Genomic DNA, 21,390 nt, shown 5'->3' on the forward strand with positions numbered 1-21,390 from the left:
ATAAAAATTTATAGTAATGTTAGGGAGACAAAAAAAAGTGAGAACTTATTTTATTTAATATTCATTAATTATCGTAACAATTAATGAATACTAAATAAAGCAAATTATAAGTGTTTTTGGCTAATATTTTTTTGTTACCAAATATTTCCGAAAAGTTTAATAGCTCACATAACACTAAAGGTGTTAAATTCAATTTGATACCTAATTTTATCGTTTATCGTTTAATGAACTGAAATTTATAGATAGGAAGAGACAAAAGCAAGTCTCATTTAGTGTAATTTCAACTAAATAGACCAAATTGAGCTTTTATCTAATTGTTTTTGGTAAAAAAATTGTAATTTTCAAATTGAAGGCCACACCATAAATCAAATAATAAGTATATGTCAAGACAGTACAATAGTTTAATGTCCATAAATATTTTTTTAAATAAAAATTCATATGCAGCTGATCCAAAATACAATATCTGTTTATATGTCTTGTTAATGATACTTTGGAATTCCAAAACCATTTTACCTCCAAAATACAATTGACTCACATTGATTTTGCCATACCTATAATGAAATGGATTTTCCCGTGCACAAGATAACTGGAATTTAGAAGAGAACCATGGAAGCAAATCCAAGAAACAAAGATGCCAAAATGAATCCCCTACCAGTCTCAACACCATGTTGTGAGTTTGAATGTTCATTACTAGGCTTACCAGGGAAATATAACTGTTGGATCTGCACTTGATCGTCTTGCGAGAGCTCCACCTTCCGTTGTTGCGACGCAACAACAGAAGGGAACATAACCGATTCGCTGTCATCGGTGGAGTGTGAAAGCCCCAGAAGATGCCCAATTTGGTGCATCACAACACTCTCTAAGTCAACTTCCCCCTCTTCCCACTGCATTGTCTTAACATTTGGAAGCACCCATGTTTTAGAGCTGTCCATTACCATGATCCCGAAACTAGAGCCTTCATAAAGTGCTGCCCCAAACTCGTCTCCGATCGTCTCGTTGTTAGAAAGGTCCATGAACACAATCTTGATGTTGGCATCTTTGAATGTTGTCTCTATGAAGTTCAGAATCCCTATAGCATCTGGCCATCGCTGTAATGAATCTTTGAACACATTGGCAATTTTGGGTTGTACATTGTACCTTCAAATTAAATTCGCATTCGCTGTTACCGTTTGTTTGAACAACTTTAATGGAGTGTATGACTTTTCATACTTATAAAAATTAAATTGACTTAGAATTAAAATTTTTATTGGAATTAACAAATAAATAAAGTTTGTCTCACTCAAGATACACAATATTAACTTAACGAAAAACTAATAAAATTTTGTTATTTGTATAATTATTTTGATAAAATAATTAGAAATAATATAAAATTTAAATTGAATTGAAAACAATGATGAGAATAATAAATACCACATTTACTTTCAAACATTATCCATGAAATAACCATGAGATAAGATCCAACAAATATTAAAAATGTGATGAGAGCAATTCCAATACTTTTGAAACTTTGATGTGTATATGAAGTGTAAAGTTTTTATATTTCACTTTATATTGAAAATGATTGATGAATTGATATCAGTATCACTTTAGATAAATAATTTTATTAAAATTAGGGGTAAGTATTGTTTTGGTCTCTAACATTTAGGGTCAGAATCGAAATTGTCTCCAACGTAATTTTTTATTTAGAATCGTCCTTAACTTTTTTTTTCGTATTAAAATCGTTCTTTTAACTTTTTACGGACAAAAATACCCTCCTCCACTACCACCACCACCTCCCTTACTCCCATCAAATACTAATAATTAGATTTAAGAACACTAATAATAACACATTATTCAAATTTAGAAATAACAACATCAAATTCAACAAAAAAATCAACACACAACAAAAATGAAATAAGAAAATAACAAATCAAAATTAGAATCAAAAGCAAAAACAGAAAGAGAAGCAGACACAGAAGCAAAAGAAGCAGACGCAGAAACAGAAGCAAAAGCAAAAGTTCAAGCAGAAGCCGAAGCAAGATGCAAAAGTCGAAGCAAGAAGCAGAAGCGAAAACAGGAAGATGCAGCGGCGAGGCGTAGCAGCGAGGTCAGCGGCGGCAGTGGCTCGCGTCTCCTCTCTCCCTCGCGATTCCCGACGACGGCGGCGATGGCGGCTCCAAACTTTGCCAGCGCCGTGCCCCTCCCTCCTCTCCGTTTCCCCTTTTCCTCCCCCTTTGCGTCCTTTCCCCTCTCTTTTCTCCCTTTCCCCCTTGCGTTTTTTTCTTTTTTTTTTACTTTATAATTTTTTATTAGGATAGGGATAGGGATAATTTAGTAATAAAATTAAAAATGACGATTTTAATACGAAAAAAATGTTAAAGATGATTCTAAATAAAAATTTATGTTAGGGACCGTTTCGATTCTGACCCTAAACGTTAGGGATCAAAACAATACTTACCCCTAGGGTGTGCATGGGCCGGGTGAAACCGGGTTTGATGTGACCCAGACTCAACCCGAAATATATACTGGGCCTATTTATTAGACCCGAACCCGACTCTAGATCCGATGAAATATATACACTTTCGGGCCACGATTATACTGAGTAAAAACCGAGTGAAAACCGGGCAGTTAACATTACATTACCTTGATACCTTCTTATAAGCTAGCGTGTGAAAATATCCAAATTTCCAAAAATCCAACCATTATTTGTCATGGTAAAATTCATTTAGAAAATTATAACAAGAATTAACTCTTCTCTAAAATTAAAGCATAATCATAATCAATACTAATATTGTCTAATAACACCAAATATTTAAATCAATATAAATAACACAATATTATGCATTAGTCTAAAATCTTATGCATTTAAACATAAAATATTAACTTATAGCCTTATAATAACTAATAACACAAAATATTAAGGTTTACAATACTTAAATTCCACGTAAGAATAGCCATCATTCATCACTAATAACACAAAATATTAATTATATATGATGACCGGGCCGAGTTCAGGTGACCCGAAATAATGACTGGATATATTTTTTGAGACTCTTATCCGACCCTAAATCTGATAAAATCATACCAAATTAGTCCCTAAAATGTTCGAGACAAGATCGAATATTCGGGTCGAACCGGACCATGCACATGTCTACTTATCCCTTAAAATTACATATTAGAGTGAAAATTTCTATAATTAATTTTAAATTATTATTTATGAAATATGATCTTACAATATTAACAGAAACGAATGGTATGTAGTAAGTATAAACGATTTTCAATAATTATTCAAATAATATTTATTTACCTGGGGTCGAACCCATACGTGAGGATCTTGGTGCTGTTAGCGAACAACAGAGTCCCTTGAGGCCATGAGAAATTCACAGGGAGGTCATAAGTAACGTTCATATCCGGCACACCGCAGCGCGGCAGCAATATCTGCTGATACGTGTCATTGTCTATGTCTCCGGTGGTGTCCAAATTGAAGAACCGTTGGTAATCCTTAATAGTTGATACCATGTTTTCGTCCATGAGATCAGTGAAGTTTCCAGAAGAACTATTGTTTTGGATGTAGCCATAGGTGTAGAGATACTCTTTCACCAAATGGAGGCCTTCGATTTTCTGTGGCGGCGCACCTGCCGGGGCCGAATAGTAAGGAACACTGCTTTGGTTAGTAACATTGAATTCGAAGTTATGGATTTTAGGTTTTGGAGTTGGTGGTTTCTTGATTCCATCATAGATTTGTAAAGACTTAGTAGCAGTGATGTTAGGTTGTGATGAAGCTACTTGAAGGTCCTTTAAACCTTTATTAAGTGCTGAAACCTGAGGAGTTGGTAGAATTGGAACCGCCGCTTTAACTGCTAGTAATGGAGGAAGGGAAACAAGAAGGATAAGGAGAAAGATGAGCGATGACATTTTGTTAATTAGTGTAAGGAACAAAATAATGATATGCAGCTAATACTATTTGAGAGGCTATATATGTATATCCTGATATGCACATGGAGTATGGGGGAGCTTTTTATTATTCTTGGAGGCATAGTTATTAGAACTGAATCGGTGATCAAATCGATCAGGTTACTGAATTATTAGATTATTGGTTCAATTGGTGGGTTACTAATCAAATCGGTTAATTCAGTATAATTAAATAATTATATAAAATTTAATTATTTTTTATTATAAATATTTTATTTTGTTTTTATAAAAATAATTATCATTTTCAAAATTTAATATTCTATTAATTAGTTTATATTTATTTTATTATTATATTATTATAGGTGAAAACTCACGTACAGTTGTTTTCATGTGAAGTTGATATTTAAGAACCGTTAGATGATTTGACAAATTTGACTAAATATCATCTAAGGATTTTTAACTATCAACTCCATATGAAAACAACTGCATGTAAATTTTTACCTATTATTATATACTACAAGTATTTATTGAAAAAATAATATTAATAGATATCATATAATCATAAAAAGAAAAAATAAATTGTGATTAATAATTTTTTTTATTTATCTTTTTAATTTGTATATATTTAATAAAATTTATAGTTAAATAAAATATGAGTTAATAGTTAAAATCGTCCCTAAAAGATATTTCACTCTCCATTTTGGTTCTCGAAAGACAAAATTAATCGAAGTCATCCCCGAAAGATACACGACTTGGTCACGTTAGTCTTTCCGTCAGTTGGATGATGACGTGGTGGGTTAATGCCACGTGTCACAAGATGATTGGTTGATGTGTCAGATCAGTGACACCTGGCACGCCACGTGTCAGATCACGCCACGTATCACTTGACATGTAAAAAAGTTATTTATAATCAAAATAGTCCTTGAAAGTTTAGACGTAAGTCATTTTCATCCCTAAAATTTTAAAAATTAATCAAATTAGTCCTTATATAAATTTTTTATTTTTTCTTGATAATATTAAATTTAAAATATTTTTTAATACTACTAATTTTAATAGAAATGTAATTGACAAACAAAAAATTAGTAATTTTATCTTTTCTTCTTAAATTTTTTTTCAATGAAATTATCTCTCTCCTTTAATTCTTCTCAAAATCTCTCTTATTCTTTTCTATTTTAAAACCTTTTTCTTACATTATTACATTTTGCTGGAATATATATATATATATATATATATATATATATATATATATATATATATACTCAAAATTGAAATGTATGTATTTGTTAACCTAAACAAAGTTATATGCTCAAAATCAAAATTTATGTATGTTAACATTAACAAAGTTATACCACTGTTTTTTTTTTTCTACATCTTTTTTTTTCTATTACGGTATTACTTACATATAGGATGTAATGGTAGTGATATTAAAAGAAAAATTATATAATCTATCTCAAATATATGAAACACACAAAAAAATGTTATGATCTTTGCATGTAGTACGCTTAAGAAGTAATTCGTGTAGCATATATAATAACAATAATAATTAAGCAACAAATTTTCAATATTTTGTAAAGTTTGAAATCGAAGCAAAATTTGTGGATCTTCTTGAATTTTGACTTTTAATATCACTACCATTACATCCTATATGTAAGTAATACCGTAATGAAAAAAAAAGATATAGTAGAAAAAAATAGTGGTATAACTTTGTTTATGTTAACATACATAAATTTTAATTTTGAGCATATAACTTTGTTTAGGTTAACAAATACATACATTTTAATTTTGAGTGTATATATATATATATATTCCAGTAAAATGTAATAATGTAAGAAAAAAGTTTTAGAATAGAAAAGAATAAGAGAGATTTTGAGAAGAATTAAAGGAGTGAGATAATTTTATTGAAAAAATTAAAAAAAAAAAGATACAATTACTAATTTTTTGTTTGTCAATTATATTTCTATTAAAATTTGTAGTATAAAAAAATATTTCAAATTTAATATTATCAAGAAAAAATAAAAAAATTATATAAGGACTAATTTGATTATTTTTTAAAATTTTAAGAATGAAAATGACTTACATTTAAACTTTCAAGGAGTATTTTAATTATAAATAACTTTTTTATATGTCAACCACGTATCACTAATCTGACACGTGACGTGCCAGGTGTCACTGATCTGACACGTCAACTAATCATCTTGTGACACATGGCATTAACCCACTACGTCATCATGCCACGTGGCACTTAACGTGACACGTCATCATCCAACTGACGGAAGGACTAAAGTGACCAAATCGTATATTTTTCGGGAATAATTTCGATTAATTTTATCTTTCGAGAATGAAATAGAGATTGAAGTATCTTTCAGAAACTATTTTAACTATTAATTCAATAAAATATAATTAATTTAAAAATAATAACTTTAAAATTAAAATAAATTGAATATAAATAAAATTAAAAAATTGGTATATATATTATAATTTGTATATATATTAATAAAAAGTCGGTTAGCTTGGGCCTTGGTGGTACAAGGAGGAATATTTTGATGGGTGGTAGGGTGCATGATGCCATGATGTGAATGGAAGAAATCCACATGCAAGACACCCAATATACATATAGGAAAAGTATAACCACTACCATGTTAACTTCTTAATCCTATTAGTAAGGATATCTTTCTCATGTCCGCCCACCAAACAACTATTGATTAGGTAGAAAATATTTAAATAATTAATTTTCACGTTTTATGTGTAAGTTAAAGTCTGTTCAATGCTTTACTTTAATAAAAAGAAAAAGACGGAGTACAATAAACATGACTAGTTAATCAAATAAAATAACAATTCAATTTATGAAACACAAGATATGTCTTTAACATGACTTATAGCAATAAAAAAAACATATCATCAGTTGGATGGTAATTCGTAGAAATCCACTTCGAAATAACAAAAAATATGAAAAAACTCTTCGGTAAAGAAGAGGGTTTTAAAAAGGAAATTTAAAAAACTTTTTTTTAATTAAAAAATAGAAATAGTGAAATGCTTAGGATTAGCTGGACTTAGAGAATATTCTCTAATAGAATATTCTATGGAATTTTTATATAATATTAAATATAATATTTTGTATTATAATGAAATAAAATAAATTTTAAAGTTAATTATATTTTATAAAATTATTCAACTAATTTGACCGTCAAATTTCTTGTCCATACTACTTGTTTCGAGAATTATCTGAAACGTTGATTTTAGGCCTAAACGTGAGGTCCAGGTACCTTCGTGTGACAGCGTCCGACCTTCTTAGTGCGAGGTGCCGCTTGTCCAAGTTCTTCATGAGGAGGTGAGGGATAGTACCTGCAAGAGATTCCGATACTTAAGTTAGCAAAGGCTTTAAGTAGGTTTTTAGTAGAGTAGAACGTGTGTTATACCTGGGAGATGCCAGTGTATTTATAGTAGAGTAGATAACCACCTTTGTTGGAGTAGTTCTATCTTTTCTAATAGATAAGCGTTCCTTTTATCTTGAGAGTTTGTTGGGATCTACCTTCTAGATGAGGTAGAGATAGTAGGAGAGACTTAAGGAGGCAGTTACTTGTTAGGTCAAGCAGAGATAGACTTCTATATCGTTGTCCGACCTCTTTAAAGATGTTGGGCTTATCATGAAGTTCACCTTTATTGGTGGGCCCTTTCGTGCTATTGGGCCTGGCTTTCATTCTGCTATGCCAGGGTATGAACAGTGTCCCTGCTTGAGTCTGTTCCTTTTATAGGTCAGGCTCAAGCATTCTGTGACTTCTGCTGTGGACGTCGGGTGTTAACCTTGTCGGTATTACCCAACGTCTTTTGAATTTTTGAACGTTGGTGGAGCTTTAATGACTGTTGAATAATGCGTGGTAGTTGCTCCTGGGGATTCGTGCACGCTTAAAGAGGAGTGAAAGAGCCGTTTTTGATTTATTGTCCCTTATAAAAGGGACTTTTCGGCTTTTCTTTTCCTTTTTTGTTGTTTCTTAAAGACTGTTTTACTTTCTTCTTCACCAAAGTACTCCTTTGTGTCATTTGGACCATTTCTGTTAGCTCGAGATTTCTCAATCTTAGTGTTTGAAGAGTTTTTTGCTTTCGTTGGCGTGAAGGGGGTCGTTCGTGTTTTGCTGTTTTTTCGACGCGCTCTCCCCTTTTTACACAATCTTCTTCAAGGTTGGTTCTCGTTTTCTCTTTCCCTCAAACTCTTCTTTCTGATTGTGTGAGACTTGCTTGCTGTTGGGTTTGCTTTTGCTGTCTTTGCACTTTCTTTTTGTTATTTTGGAGAAAGTTTGTTTTGATGTGGAGCGTTTGAGAAGACAAAACGTTTGTTACCAAAAGATTTGAAAGACTCTCTTCTTTTCTTGAAAGAATCTTTGTTTGTGTTCGTGTAGCTGTTTATCTTTTATGCACTGTACTGCCCTTAATGGTGCCGCTTTTGAGATAATGTTGTGTCGAAAGAGGCGCCATTGGGTTGCTTTGTAGAAAGATTTTGAAAAGAATGGCTTTCCCTTGATTTAGTTGTTTTACCCGACTTCTTTGGAATGATGTCCGATTTATTTGGTAATGGTCTTCTTTTTATTTTTTGCATTTGTAGGTGTAGCCTTTATGTCTCGCCATGTTATTAAGAATATGTCGACCAAAGTTCCTCCTAATCTTCGTGTTTGGGTAGATAATATTGTTCTTTGTTGTGTCCCCTTTACTAATAATGAGTATTGTGAGGAATTCCGTAGGCAGCATAGCATCTGTGAGAATAGGGAAGAGGAAAGAAACTATGTGTTAGTGCCACCTGACCTAGAGGATAGAGTGTGTTTCCCCCCTTTAGTGGATCCAGAGCGGCCCTTCTATGACTGCTTCTTTACTAGGTTAGGCGTCCGACTTCCTTTTACTCCCTTTGAGATGGAAGTTCTTAGGTCTTGTAACCTTGACCCTACACAATTACACCCGAAATCTTGGGAATTTGTAAAGATGTACGAGCTCCTATGTCGGGAGTTAAGTGTTGGACCCTTTTTAAATGTTTTCTTTTATCTTTTTGTTGCGAAGAAGCCTTGTAGTTCTTCAAATAAGTCGGGATGGATATCCCTCCAAGATGTACAAGGTCAGAAAGTATTTTTTTATTAAAGTGCCTGCTGTCAGAAGTGAAAGGACAAAGGCAAGGAGCATAGCGGGCAGGGTGACGGATGATGAATATTCCTCCTCTCTCCAGCCTATTGTTTTCGGAGCAGGTAGAATACTAGAATAAGGGTATGGGATAGATCCTATTCCCAGAATTAGCCATCTCCCCCTGTCTTGAATCGCCTGGTGTTTTTTGTTTCTTTGCCTGGGTAAGAGCTTGATGCCGCCCTTTCGACAAGAGAGTCAATATCGCTTATTCCATTCCATCAACAGCTAACTCGATGGGACTTGGGAAAGAGAGAAATAAGGAATTTCCTTTGATTTCTAGAACCACTTTTTTAAGGTTTGATCTGCTGACAATACCCGACCTTTCTTTCTTCCTGAAAACCAAGAACCTCCTTTTTCTCTATATTGGCAAGACAACCTCATAATTCGTAAAGTTGACTTATTTGAGTTAGATGACCTAGAGAGGGGTGTGGTAGATTTTTTGTTGGATACTTGGGGTCAAGCTCCCCATTTGGATACGAAATTTTTTTTGGGAGATTCTGGCCTTCTGAAGTTCGAGCTTGGTAGCTCCCTCTCCTTTTTTTTGTTAAATCTTATTTGTTTGTAGTTTGTTGCTTCTGATTGTATCCTGCTTAATTTGCAGAATGTAAACCCCGGTTAAATTAGTAAATAATTAGTCAATAAATTAGTTTTTAATAAGGAGGATTAGAAATGTGAATATTATATCAAATTAGGATAGAGCTCATCGAACGAAAATTTTGACACTAATTTTGAGAAAATCGGTCCAAGATTGGACCGAATGGACCGAATCGGTTGAACCGGATCCAAATCGGACCATCGGTCCAACCGAACCGACCTATTAAATGAACCCACGCATTGCATCTCCCTCATTTCAGCAACGTGACGCTGAAAGCTTGCGTCCAGGGAGGAGAAGAAAAAGGGGTCCGAACCCTCGTTCCAAGTTCAAGGCGCCGTAACTTCCCGATCCGAGCTCCGATCGCCGCACCGTTTGCGACCACGCGTCCACCGCGTCGAGCTTTACATTTCTACCGGAACAATTTTATAGGTAAGCCCTTAAATATTTTCAGCCACTCTTTTCCCCCAATTTTCGAGTTTTGAGAAGGGGTATTGAATTTCTTTGATTTTTGATGTTTTAGGATCCAATTAGCTTGAGAAAAACGTTCACTCTTGCTTATGTGAAGCTTGGGTAAGGTGAGGATACGATAATTCTATTTTATTTTCATTGAATTTGAGCTTTGAGTATTAAATTGGATATATATGTGTTATGAATGTGTATTAGGTTGTGAATAAATAATTGGAGCTTGAAATTGTGAATACTGGAATTTGGAGAAAGCGGATTAGTTGAGTTTTGAGGGGCTGTCTTGGTTTTGAATAAATAGCTTTGGTCGTTACGTGGAAATCGGCCAAGGTATGGTTTAGGTTTCTTGCATTTAATATATAATGTTCTGTGAAAACTTAGGCTAGATGACCATAGGATAAGTTGGAATGCAGGTGTATGTTTAATATTTAGTAATTTGTCGATGAATATAATTGGTTGAAGTTTATTGGATAATTAGTTTTTAATTTTGGATGGTGAATGTTGTTATGTTAATTTGGAGGGAATTATGGTTGAATGTTATTGTTGATTAACTAATGATTTGGTGAATTATTGATTTGAGGTATAACTATTGAGGAGGTTGTTGTGATAATGAGGTATTTTGTGTTAAAAGCTCAGGAATTGTGAACTATGATCCTTAGTTGAATTTTGGGTTGTTGGATTTGAATATAGTATGAGTTTAATTGTTTATCTGAGGTAGATTTATCGTGGTGGTTGTTATGATGATGAGGAAGGGTATGTTGAATTGAAAAGAAAGCAGGTTTGGACCCGAAAAGGGTGGCAAAGTCCGAGTTTTAGAGGAGATGCTGCCGAAATTCTATAAAAAGTAGAGATTTAGTTTATATGATTATTTATAAAGATTTAAGATTCAAAGGTTATATGGTTTGATTTTGAGTTATTAAGAAAATGAGCATGTTTTAAGTTTGATTCATTTGGAAAAGAATGAATTATGTTTTGAATTAGAACTATTGATGGACGGAATGAGAGATGTGATAATGAAGGATAATGATTGAATATGATTGACGTATAATGATGAATGAGATGCGATTGAGAATGATGTGGATGTTGATGAATTTTAATTGAATTATTTATATGGCTTATGAATTTGAATAATCTGAGATACGAGATTCCCTGGATTAAGTGCCGTGGCTTGCCACCACGTGTACCAGGTTGAAAACTCGATACTCTGTTGACCCTACGATGTAAGTGTGACCGGGCACTATATAAATTCCCGGGAATGTTACCCCCATTGAGCAATATTGATTATTTGAGAAAAATCTATGCATAGACTCTTGGGGATGCACGTCGGGGGACAGTCTAAGGACAATTCAGACTTGTCGGGTTGGCTGGATAACCGACAGATGAGCCTCATCAGCCATAGGACAGGCATGCATCATATGCATATTACTTGAATTACTTGCTTGTGCTCTAATTGGGTGTGCCTATCTGTATTTGCCATGCTAAATGTGTATTTGTTACCTGCAGTAGTTGTAACCTTCTTGTGTTTGCATTTATCTGTCTATTTGTCTGTGAAAATACATGATGGAGTTGGAGGTATGGAGGAATGGCAGTATAGGACTTAGATTTAAGGTTAAGTTAAGTTATGATTAAATATTTTTAGGAAACCACCTTTTATGGCTTCTGTTTAATACTTTAAGCTCTATAATCTGAGTGTCGATGTTCTAGGATTGCCTCTGGCATTCCCAGGACCTTATATATTATGTGTGTGGCACCTTTACCATACTGAGAACCTCCGGTTCTCATTCCATACTATGTTGTTGTTTTTCAGATGCAGGTCGAGAGGCATCTCGTTAGGCGTCTGGACTCTTGAAGCGGAGTGGTTACTGGGATATTTTGTTATGCTATGATGTATATATATGTACTTAGCTTTCTCTCCGCATGACTTATTCTTTTTGATCCTCTTAGAGGTTTATGGAGAGGCAGGATTGTGTATATGTACTTTTGGATTTTGGATATGTATGTATATATGTGTAAATATTCTCCGGCCAGTCTTGACTTCGCAGGCTGAGTTAGGAGCTTGTTATTTTGTATCTTTGGTATTCTACTCCTACTTCTGTTATCTTATGTTTGATAGTTATGATTTTCTTAGCACGTAAGTTAACTCGTTCCTTGAGCGTAGCGCCTTTATTGTGCGATTTTTATTTCCCCCTTTTCTTCAAGGCTCCTAGCATATTATAATTCTTCTGCTATTATATGTACTCATTTTATTTTAGAGGTCGTAATACCTCACCACCTTTGTTTTACGACTTAAGCGTAAAGCTTAGTGTGGTAGGGTGTTACACAAAAAGTATGACTCCCAAATCTGCTATGAAACTTCTTCAGAACACCAAGAAAATGGTTGTAGCTCGAAACCTTCAGTGGTAGAAAGAGGCCGAGGAGGGCTCTTCTCAACAGGAGGTCGGGAAGATTGTCCAATCTTCTCCTAGGAAGAGATCGTGGTCGGATCCTTCTCATCTGAAAGTTATTATCCCTACTCCCCTCTCCTGTCTTATTCCCTCAAAGTCCACTCCTTCGTCTCCTTCTTCAACTGAGCCTCTCTCCAAAAAACCAAAAATTGATGAAGATGAGAGCATCTACACCAAACACTTTGATGCTTTAGCTTGGGGGAAAGAGAATCTTCTCCCTCACCATCGTGTGAGCATGAATGATATTTAAAACCATCTCCAGACTTTGTCCCGTGGGGGACTTCACCTTGTGGGAGTGTGCTCTCAACTTTTTAGGGAGATGAAGAGCTCTCCCATCCAAGCTACGACTGGGGCCTTGGTGGCTGCTCGAGTTGATATGGAGAGGCTCAGTGAGATCGAGGTGGAGTTGGAGCAGGAGAGAAATACATTAAAGGCCAACTTGGAGAGAGCTCGGGAGAGGGCGAGCAAGGCTGAGGCTGCTGCTGCCTTGGCCGAGGAGAAGGCCAAGAAGTTCCAAGAGAGCTATACTCGGGTTTTCGGGGAGAGGATGGCCCATGAGGAGGAGTTGGAGAAGCTGAAGGAGGAGTTGGCTGGGTTTCAAGAGTCCGTTGCTTTGGGTATGGATGAAATGTTCGAGAACTTAGAAGCCCAAGTTAAGGTAGCTCCCGACCTTGACCTCTCCCTCTTTAGCACAGACAACATAGTGGTGGACGGGAAGATAGTCCCTGCACCCTAGTCTGACGATGAGGAGGAGCCTCCTTTGAATCCGAAGGCTTCGGGACCTCAGGTTGGCCCGTCTTCCACCTTGAGACCTCAGATAGCTTCGACCTCCTCTTTGGGATCCCAACTCGAGGTTGTTGCTGTTGAGGCCTCCTCGGTTGCTGTATCGGCCGTGCTTGTCTCCGTGCTTCCTCCTTCTCCCGAAAAAGACAAAGCTACTGGCGAGAAAATCGATCCCCATTTTGGCGAGGAGTCTTAAGTTCTCTTTAGATCTCTTTTGATATTTTGTAGTAGCCCGACCTGTGGGCTTTTATAACACTAATTTTTGTAATAATTTGTAGTTCTTGAACACCTTTCCTTTTTGAGTTGTTTTTCACAACTTTTATTAAGCAATGTTTAAAACCTTGTTTCTTAGTGTTGCGAAACACTTTTTTGTTCTTTAGCATAGCTCGTTTTGACCTCGGGGATTTTGATATTTTATGAATTTCCTTATGTGGGGCCGATTTCGAGTAATCGGTCATTATTAAGTTACTTCTATAACTCTATTTTTGTTCTGACATGTTTTGAGATCGCTTTGTACGAGTTGTTTGTATAACTTCTTACATTAACTTGTACCTTGTCGCTTTATCTTGCCGACAACTTTAGGTCGGTCACTGATTTTTGCATTTTGTCGAGCTTAAGTTAATGCGTTTGAAATAGGAAACTTTTAAAAAGAAATAGACTAGGAATCTTTTATTAATGTTTAATAAATTCCTTTATAGAGCTATTTACTAATGGCTTAGGCACCCCTAGCCCTTGCACTGGTACCTCATTAAAAAACCTTTTTTATTGGGAGAAAGAGTGCACCTAGGTACAAGGCTTTTAGCTATAATATCTTTTTAGGTTACAAGCGTGCCAAGACCTCGGGAGCTCCCGTCCTTGGAGGTCGGACACCTTATAAGAACCTTTGCCTAGGACCTCTACTACCTTGTAAGATCCTTTCCAGTTTGCAGCTAGATTTTTTTCACCTGACTTCTGTATTCCAATGTCGTTTCAAATTAAGATGAGGTCATTGGTGGTGAAGTTTCTCTTGATCACCTTTCTGTTGTATCTTAGGGCCATCCTTTGCTTCAGAGCTTTCTCTCTAATCTGAGCTCTTTCTCGGACTTCATGGAGGAGGCCGAGCTCTTTTCTTTGAGCCTGGGTGTTAGCTTTTTCATTGGAAAATAAGACTCTAGGTGATTCTTTAGCTACTTCTATTGGGATCATTGCTTCCATTCCGTATGCAAGTCAGAAAGGTGATTCTCCTGTTGTAGAATATAGAGCGGTCTGGTATGCCCACAAGACTTGAGGAAGCTCGTTTGCCTAAGCTCCTTTCGCGTCTTGTAATCGGCGTTTTAATCTGGTCAATATGACTTTGTTGGCAGCTTCGGCTTGTCCATTGGCCTGGGGGTGTTCCACGGATGTGAACTGGTATTTTATTTTTAGGTCGGATATCGGGTTCTGAAGGTCGAGTCAGTAAATTGAGTTTCATTGTCCGTGGTGATGGAGTGGGGAACCACAAATCTTGTGACGATGTTCTTATACAAGAATTTTTGACTTCTTTGAGCAGTGATGGTTGCCAAGGGCTCTGCCTCAATCCATTTAGTAAAGTAGTCAATCCCCACTATGAGGTGTTTGACTTGGCCTGGTGCTTGTGGGAATGGTCCAAGTAGATCAAGGCCCCATTTTACGAATGGCCATGGTGAGGTAACACTGGTGAGCTCTTTAGGGGTGCCACATGAAAATTAGCATGTTTCTGGCAAGGCGGACACGTTTTGACGAACTTAGCCGCCTCTTTTTGCAAGGTCAGCTAGAAAAAGCCAGCTCGGATAACTTTTTTGGCTAATGACCAAGCTCCTAGGTGGTTTCCACATATGCCACTATGTACGTCCTCCAGGACTTCCTTTGTACTGGAGGTCGGGACACATTTTAAGAGGGGTATTGAGATCCTTCTTTTGTATAGGATATTGTGGACCAGTGTATAATATTGTGCCTCTTTTACGAGCCTTTTAGCCTCCTTTTCATCCTTGGGGAGCATATCAAATTTGAGGTAGTTGACTATGGGGGTCATCCACCCTAAATGTTGATTGTATATGGTTAGTATGTCCTCTTCCTTTGATATGGATGGTATTTGTAAAGTCTCTTAGATGAGACTTCTATTGTTGCCCCCTGACTTAGTGTTGACTAGTTTCGATAGAGCATCAGCTCGGGCATTGGACTCCCGAGTTATATGTTAGATCTCACTTTCTGAAAATTGTGCCAGTTGTTCTCGTGTTTAATCCAAGTATTTCTTCATAGTTGGGTCTTTAGCTTGGTAGGTGCCATTAACTTGTAAAGTTATTACTTGGGAATCACTGAACACCATTACCTTTTCTGCCTCCACTTATTTAGCCAGCTTCAAACCAGCAAGTAGGGCCTCATATTCTGCTTGGTTATTAGAAGCAGGAAACTCGAACCTTAAGGATAGTTCTATCCGAGTTCTTTGATCGCTTTCTAGAATGACACCAGCTCCACTTCCAGATTTGTTTGATGACCCATCTACGTATTATATAGTAGGGTTTCCGGGACTTTCGGTGTATTCAGTGATGAAGTTAGCAAGATATTGTGATTTGATCATTGTATGAGTTTCGTATCTTAAATCGAACTCGAACAGTTCTACTGCCCATTGTAAAATTCTCCCATCTAAGTCTATTTTTTGTAGGATATTTTTGATTGGTTGATTAGTGTGGACTTTAATGATATTGGCTTGGAAGTAAGGTCAGAGCCTTCTGGATGTAAGAACAAGGGCATAAGCAAACTTCTCTATCTTTTGATAGTTCAGCTCTGCACCTTGTAAGGCTTTGTTAATGAAGTAGATAGGTTGCTGCCCCTTTTGTCTTCTCGGACTAGGGCTGAGGCCATAGTCCGACTTCCAACAGATAAATATAACACGAGTTCTTCCCCTTTTTCACGTCGGGTAAGTATGGGTGGTTTTTCCAAGAATGCCTTGAAGTCTTGGAAGGGCTATTCGTATTCTGGGTTCCATTCAAATTGCTTCCCTTTCCTTAAGATTAAGTAGAGAGGAAGTGATTTCAAGGCTGATCCTGCTAAGAATCTGGATAGAGCCGTTAACCTTCCATTCAACTGTTGGAATTCTTTGATACAAGTCAGATTTTTCATATTAAGGATAACCTGACATTTGTCAGGGTTTGCTTCTATGTCTCTTTGAGTCAACATGAACCCTAAAATCTTCCCAGCTTCTACTGCAAAGGTGCATTTTGAGAGATTTAATCTCATTTCATGCTTCCTTATAGTGGAGAATACTTCTGAGAGGTCGAAAATAGTATTCCGTTCTCTTTGGTCTTAACGAGCATGTCATCTTTGTATACTTCCATGAGTTTTTCTATGTGAGAGAAAAATACTTTATTCATCAATCGTTGGTAGGTAGCTCCTGCATTCTTCAATCCAAAAGGCATTACTATGTAGTAATAGTTTGTCTTTGGAGTTATGAATGAGGTCTTTTTCTGATCTGACTTGTACATCGGAATTTGATTGTATTCCGAGTAGGCATCCATAAAGGACATGTATCTATAGCCTGATGCTGAGTCGACCAAGGCATATATGCTGGGGAGGGGATAAGGGTCCTTTGGACAGGCTTTGTTGAGGTCGGTATAATAAATACACACTCTCCATTTTCTGTTTTGCTTTTTTACCAATACAACATTGGCTAGCCAAAGCGGATACTTCACCTCTCTTATAAATCCTGCTTCTAGCAGAGCCTGTACTTGCTCTTCTATGACTTGTGTTCACTCAGGTCCGAGCTTTCTATACTTTTGTTGAACAGATCGGGAACCTGGGTATACAAAAAGCCTATGGCACATCAGGTTGGGATCAATACCGGGCATGTTAGAGGCTTTCCAAGCGAAGAGATCGGAGTTTTTCCTCAGCAATTCAATGAGTTTTTTCTTTAGGCTTTCCTCCAGGTTTTCCTCTATGCTTGTTATTTTGTCAAGGTGGTTTTTGATTCGTATCTCTTCCATTTTGCCTTCTGGTTGGGGTCGTAGTTCTTCTCAAATTCGGACTCGACCTAACTCGATTGTATTGAGTTCTTTGCCTTTCGAGCTGCCTTTCAAACTTAGGCTCTCGTTATAGCATTTTCTTACTAACTTTTGATCTCCTTTTGATTGTGGCAATCCCTTCTGTTGTGGGGAATTTCATGCAAAGATGTGGGGTGGAGACGACAACTGCAAGTCAATTTAAAGTCATCCGACCTATTAGGGCATTGTAGGCTAAGCTTACATTGACTAGAATGTAGTTGACACTTAGTGTCCTTAACCTGATGGCACCTTTTCCGAAGGTAATGTACAGTGAGATGTAACTTAGAGGTCGGATTGGGGTGTCTTCCAATCCAAAAAGGCTATCTGGGTATGCCCTTAGATCTTTTTTCTCTAACCCGAGTTTGTCAAAGGCAAGTTTGAACAGAATATCCGCTGAGCTGCCTTGATTTACAAAGGTTCGGTGGAAGTTTGCGTTTGCTAGGATAATAGTTATCACCACTGGGTCTTGCCCAGGTACGATTCCTTGAGCATCCTCTTTAGTGAAGGAGATAGTGGGTAAGTCGAGTGATTTACTCTCCTCCCCTACTTGATATACTTGCTTGAGGTTCATTTTTCGTGAGGATTTTGATATTCCCCCTCCTGCAAATCCACCATTAATCATGTGTATATGTTGTTCGGGGGTGTGAGGAGGGCGTTCTGGTCGTCCTCTTTCTTCGTCCCTTCTTCTCTTCCCCGGGTCATCCGAACTGTCTACCAGATATCTATCAAGTCGACCTTCTCTGGCTAACTTTTTGATGACGCTCTTTAGGTCGTAACATTAATTAGTAGAATGCCTGTAAAGCTTGTGGTACTTACAACATTCGGTCCGACTTCTAGATTTCTTATGCTTAATCGGACAAGGAGGTGGGAGTTTCTCTATGTGGCATATTTCATGATAAATATCTACCAGGGAAACTCTTAAAGAGATGTAGTTGTGATATTTTTAAGGATTTTTTTATATTTTGCTCCTCTTTCTTCTTGGGTTCCCTTTCTTTGTCCCGACTTTGATAGTAGTGCAAGTTAGATCGCGAATGAGGTTCCTTAAGTCGAGAGTTTTCCTCCATGTTGATGTACTTTTCTGCCATTTGTTGAATTTCATTCAGAGAAGTGGGGAATCTCTTGGATATTGACTGAGAAAATGGCCACTCTCTAAGGCCATTGACCAGTCCCATAATTATAGCTTCGGTTGGTAGACTTTGAATTTCCAAGCAAGCTTTATTGAATATTTCCATATAGTCACGAAGGGTTTCCCAACCTCTTGCTTTAATCCTAGCAAGCTCGCTCCGTGCTTCGTTTTGTCTTTCTGGATGGAGAATCTGGTAAAAAATTTTCTGGCCAGGCCGTCAAAGTTAGTGACCAACCTGGGGGGCATGCTATCAAATCATTTCACTGTAGCCTTGGTTAAAGTAGCCGGGAAGGGTTTGTAACGAGTGGCGTCAGAAGCATCGGCCGAATACATTCTGCTTCTGAAGTTATTAAGATGGTGGCTCGGGTCAGACATTCCATCATAGAGATCCATATCGAGCGATTTGAAGTTCCTAGGAATTTTTGCCTTCATGATCTCTTCTGTAAATGGATCTCACCCTCCCAAGGGGCTTTCCTCACGCTCTGCCCGATTATTCCTCGTTTGTACATCAACTTCTAGTTTCCGTAACTTGTCTTCTAACTCCTTTCGTCGCCTTCTTTTCGCAACTCCCATTCTGATTCTCGTTGTCATTCAGTCTTGTGTTTGAGCTGTTGCAGCCAATCCTCTTATCCATGGATGAGATCCAAGATCTCGGTCACATGAGGTTGATCCTTAGCCTCGGGATAGTGGACCTCAGACTGGATCCTCCTTGTTTGAGGGTTTTCAAAGGTTCCTTCCCCGTGGGGGCCATGGTGTGGTGGTGGAGGTGAAAGCAAGAGGGCTTGGTCTTCTGACTCAGACTCAGATGCTGTATAGGCATCTCTGAGCTCATGATCTGCCATTTGTCAGAGGGTGAGTCCCAGCTCCCCGGCAACGGTATCAATGTTTTGAGGGTTACCTGAAATGTTGATTTAGACCTGAACATGAGGTCCATGTCCCTTCCTGTGATATCGTTTGACCTCTTTGGTGTGAGGTGCCGCTTCTCCGAGTTCCTCGTGAGTATGTGGGGGTAGTACCTGCAAGAGACTCCAATGCTTAAGTTAGCAAGGGCTTTAGGTAGGTTTTTAGTAGAGTAGAATGTGTGTTATACCTGGGAGATACCAGTGTATTTATAGTAGAGTAGATACCACCTTTGTTGGAGTAGTTCTATCTTTTCTGATAGATAAGCGTTCCCTTTATCTTGGGAGTTTGTTGGGATCTGCCTTCTAAATGAGGTAGAGATAGTAGGAGAGACTTAAGGAAGCAGTTACTTGTTAGGTCAAGTAGAGCTGGACCTCTATATCGTTGTCTGACCTCTTTAAAGAGGTCGGACTTATCATGAAGTTCACCTTTATTGATGGCCTTTTCGTGTTATTGGGCCTGGCTTTCAGTCTGCTGGGCCAGGGTATGAACACCACGCTCATTTATCTGAGGTTGATTGAAAATTTCTTTTATCATCCTCATAAAATCATCCCCAAGTTAACTACTGTTGAACATTAATGCCGTCTGCGAGAAATTTCATTCAGCAAAAATTCTAGAAGTCGAACCACAATGCCCGTAGAAAAACATGGATGAGAATCCGATACCTAATCTCTCATAAGGTATTAAAGAAAGATCCAACCTCGTCGATGACACCCCCTGTCAATGTGATGCTAGACTAGGGAGAAAGAATCTTTAGGCTAGAGAAAGCATTAAAGACAGTGTTGTAGAAGTATTAAATTGAGTCAGAAATCCAAGAGGAAGCCATGTGCAAAACATAGGAGAATGCTACGAAACAAATCCACATTTTGACAAGAGCTAAAAGAAGGGAGAATTAGTGATTAGAGCATTCTCATCATTGAGCTAAAGCTAACAACCAACAATAACCCTGTGACACTAATGGGATGGAGATCCCAAGGTTGAAGCTGAGAGCACTTGGCACCACACCAAGGTAAACTGGGAGGTCATTCACAAAAAAGAAAGAGAATTATACCCCTTCTCCAAAAAGATCTTGAATGAGCCAATCTCAAAATGATTTAGGCACCCTACTAATAGGAAGCATATGACGGTACATTAGACCCTCAATACCACTTAGATGCTTTTGAGAACCACATTGTCTTAGAAGAACTTCTGACACTTTGCAATGTAAAACTTTTCCTGTTACCCTCTTGAAATCGACCCTAACTTTGTTTAACTCTCTCCCCTCGAAGTGCATCTTTACTTTCCATGACTTGTCTAAGAATTTCCTAAATAGATTCACCACCAACATAAACCTGCCCAAAACCTGCCTCAACCTATACCTAATTGTGCAGAAGCCGAAAAAGATGTTGAGGAACTACTTATCGTTTTAACATGGAATGTAACCAGATTGAGGATCTCCAATGTTAGGATGCTCTCATGATCCTCATTAAAGGTCTAAAAAAAGACACTCCTTTCTTGAAGAGCCTTACAAAGCAGCCCTTGCACTCCATGTACGAAATACAAGAATGGGTCCATGATTACCTATAGTAGGAGTAAGGTCAAAAACCCATGAAAGTGGATTTTAATCACCGTGACACACATGGGAATCCCTAGCTGGAGATGACTACCAAAAGTGAGAGCAAAATCACAAGGCCACCTTCTTCACGCTGCTTAACGTATCGCTAGCTCAACTCTATAATGAGATATGTTACATGCAGTGCATACTAAACCCTCAACACCTACAATCTAGGACCTTCAAAGACAAAAGCTTCTACTGTAAATATCACTAGGTTAGGAAACACGATACAAAAGACCATACAGAAGAAATGGGTCGAGCAAGGACACAAGAACGAGAAATTCCAAGAATACATGAATACAAGAAAAAGGAGTGGTGAAACACAAAGAAACATAAGGCCAAAGCAATTTAACCTGGATGACTCCTCCTCTAGGGTCAAAAAGATGTCAAAAGTCTAA

The 21,390-nt window shown here is 37.3% G+C and overlaps 1 protein-coding gene and 1 long non-coding RNA gene across 3 annotated transcripts; one reads left to right on the forward strand and one right to left on the reverse strand.

The window, feature by feature from the left end:
• Positions 1–399: 399 nt before the first annotated feature.
• LOC112750142 (metalloendoproteinase 1) lies at positions 400–3,966 on the reverse strand. The gene is made up of 2 exons (XM_025798709.3): positions 3,287–3,966; positions 400–1,137 (listed from the first exon to the last, which is right to left on the reverse strand). The coding sequence occupies exons 1-2, from the start codon at positions 3,892–3,894 to the stop codon at positions 594–596; spliced, it is 1,152 nt and encodes a 383-aa protein (XP_025654494.1). The 5' UTR covers positions 3,895–3,966; the 3' UTR covers positions 400–593.
• Positions 3,967–9,900: 5,934 nt separating this feature from the next.
• LOC140179649 (uncharacterized) lies at positions 9,901–12,209 on the forward strand. 2 transcript variants are annotated; one of them, XR_011873367.1, is made up of 4 exons: positions 9,902–10,078; positions 10,170–10,224; positions 10,313–10,441; positions 11,919–12,209. It is a non-coding gene; the product is annotated as an uncharacterized lncRNA (long non-coding RNA). The 2 variants fall into 2 exon arrangements; XR_011873368.1 differs by lacking the exon at positions 10,313–10,441 and having other exon boundaries at positions 9,901–10,078.
• Positions 12,210–21,390: the final 9,181 nt, after the last annotated feature.

This window comes from Arachis hypogaea, chromosome 15 (assembly GCF_003086295.3).
Source record: "Arachis hypogaea cultivar Tifrunner chromosome 15, arahy.Tifrunner.gnm2.J5K5, whole genome shotgun sequence".
Taxonomy (NCBI): domain Eukaryota; kingdom Viridiplantae; phylum Streptophyta; class Magnoliopsida; order Fabales; family Fabaceae; genus Arachis; species Arachis hypogaea.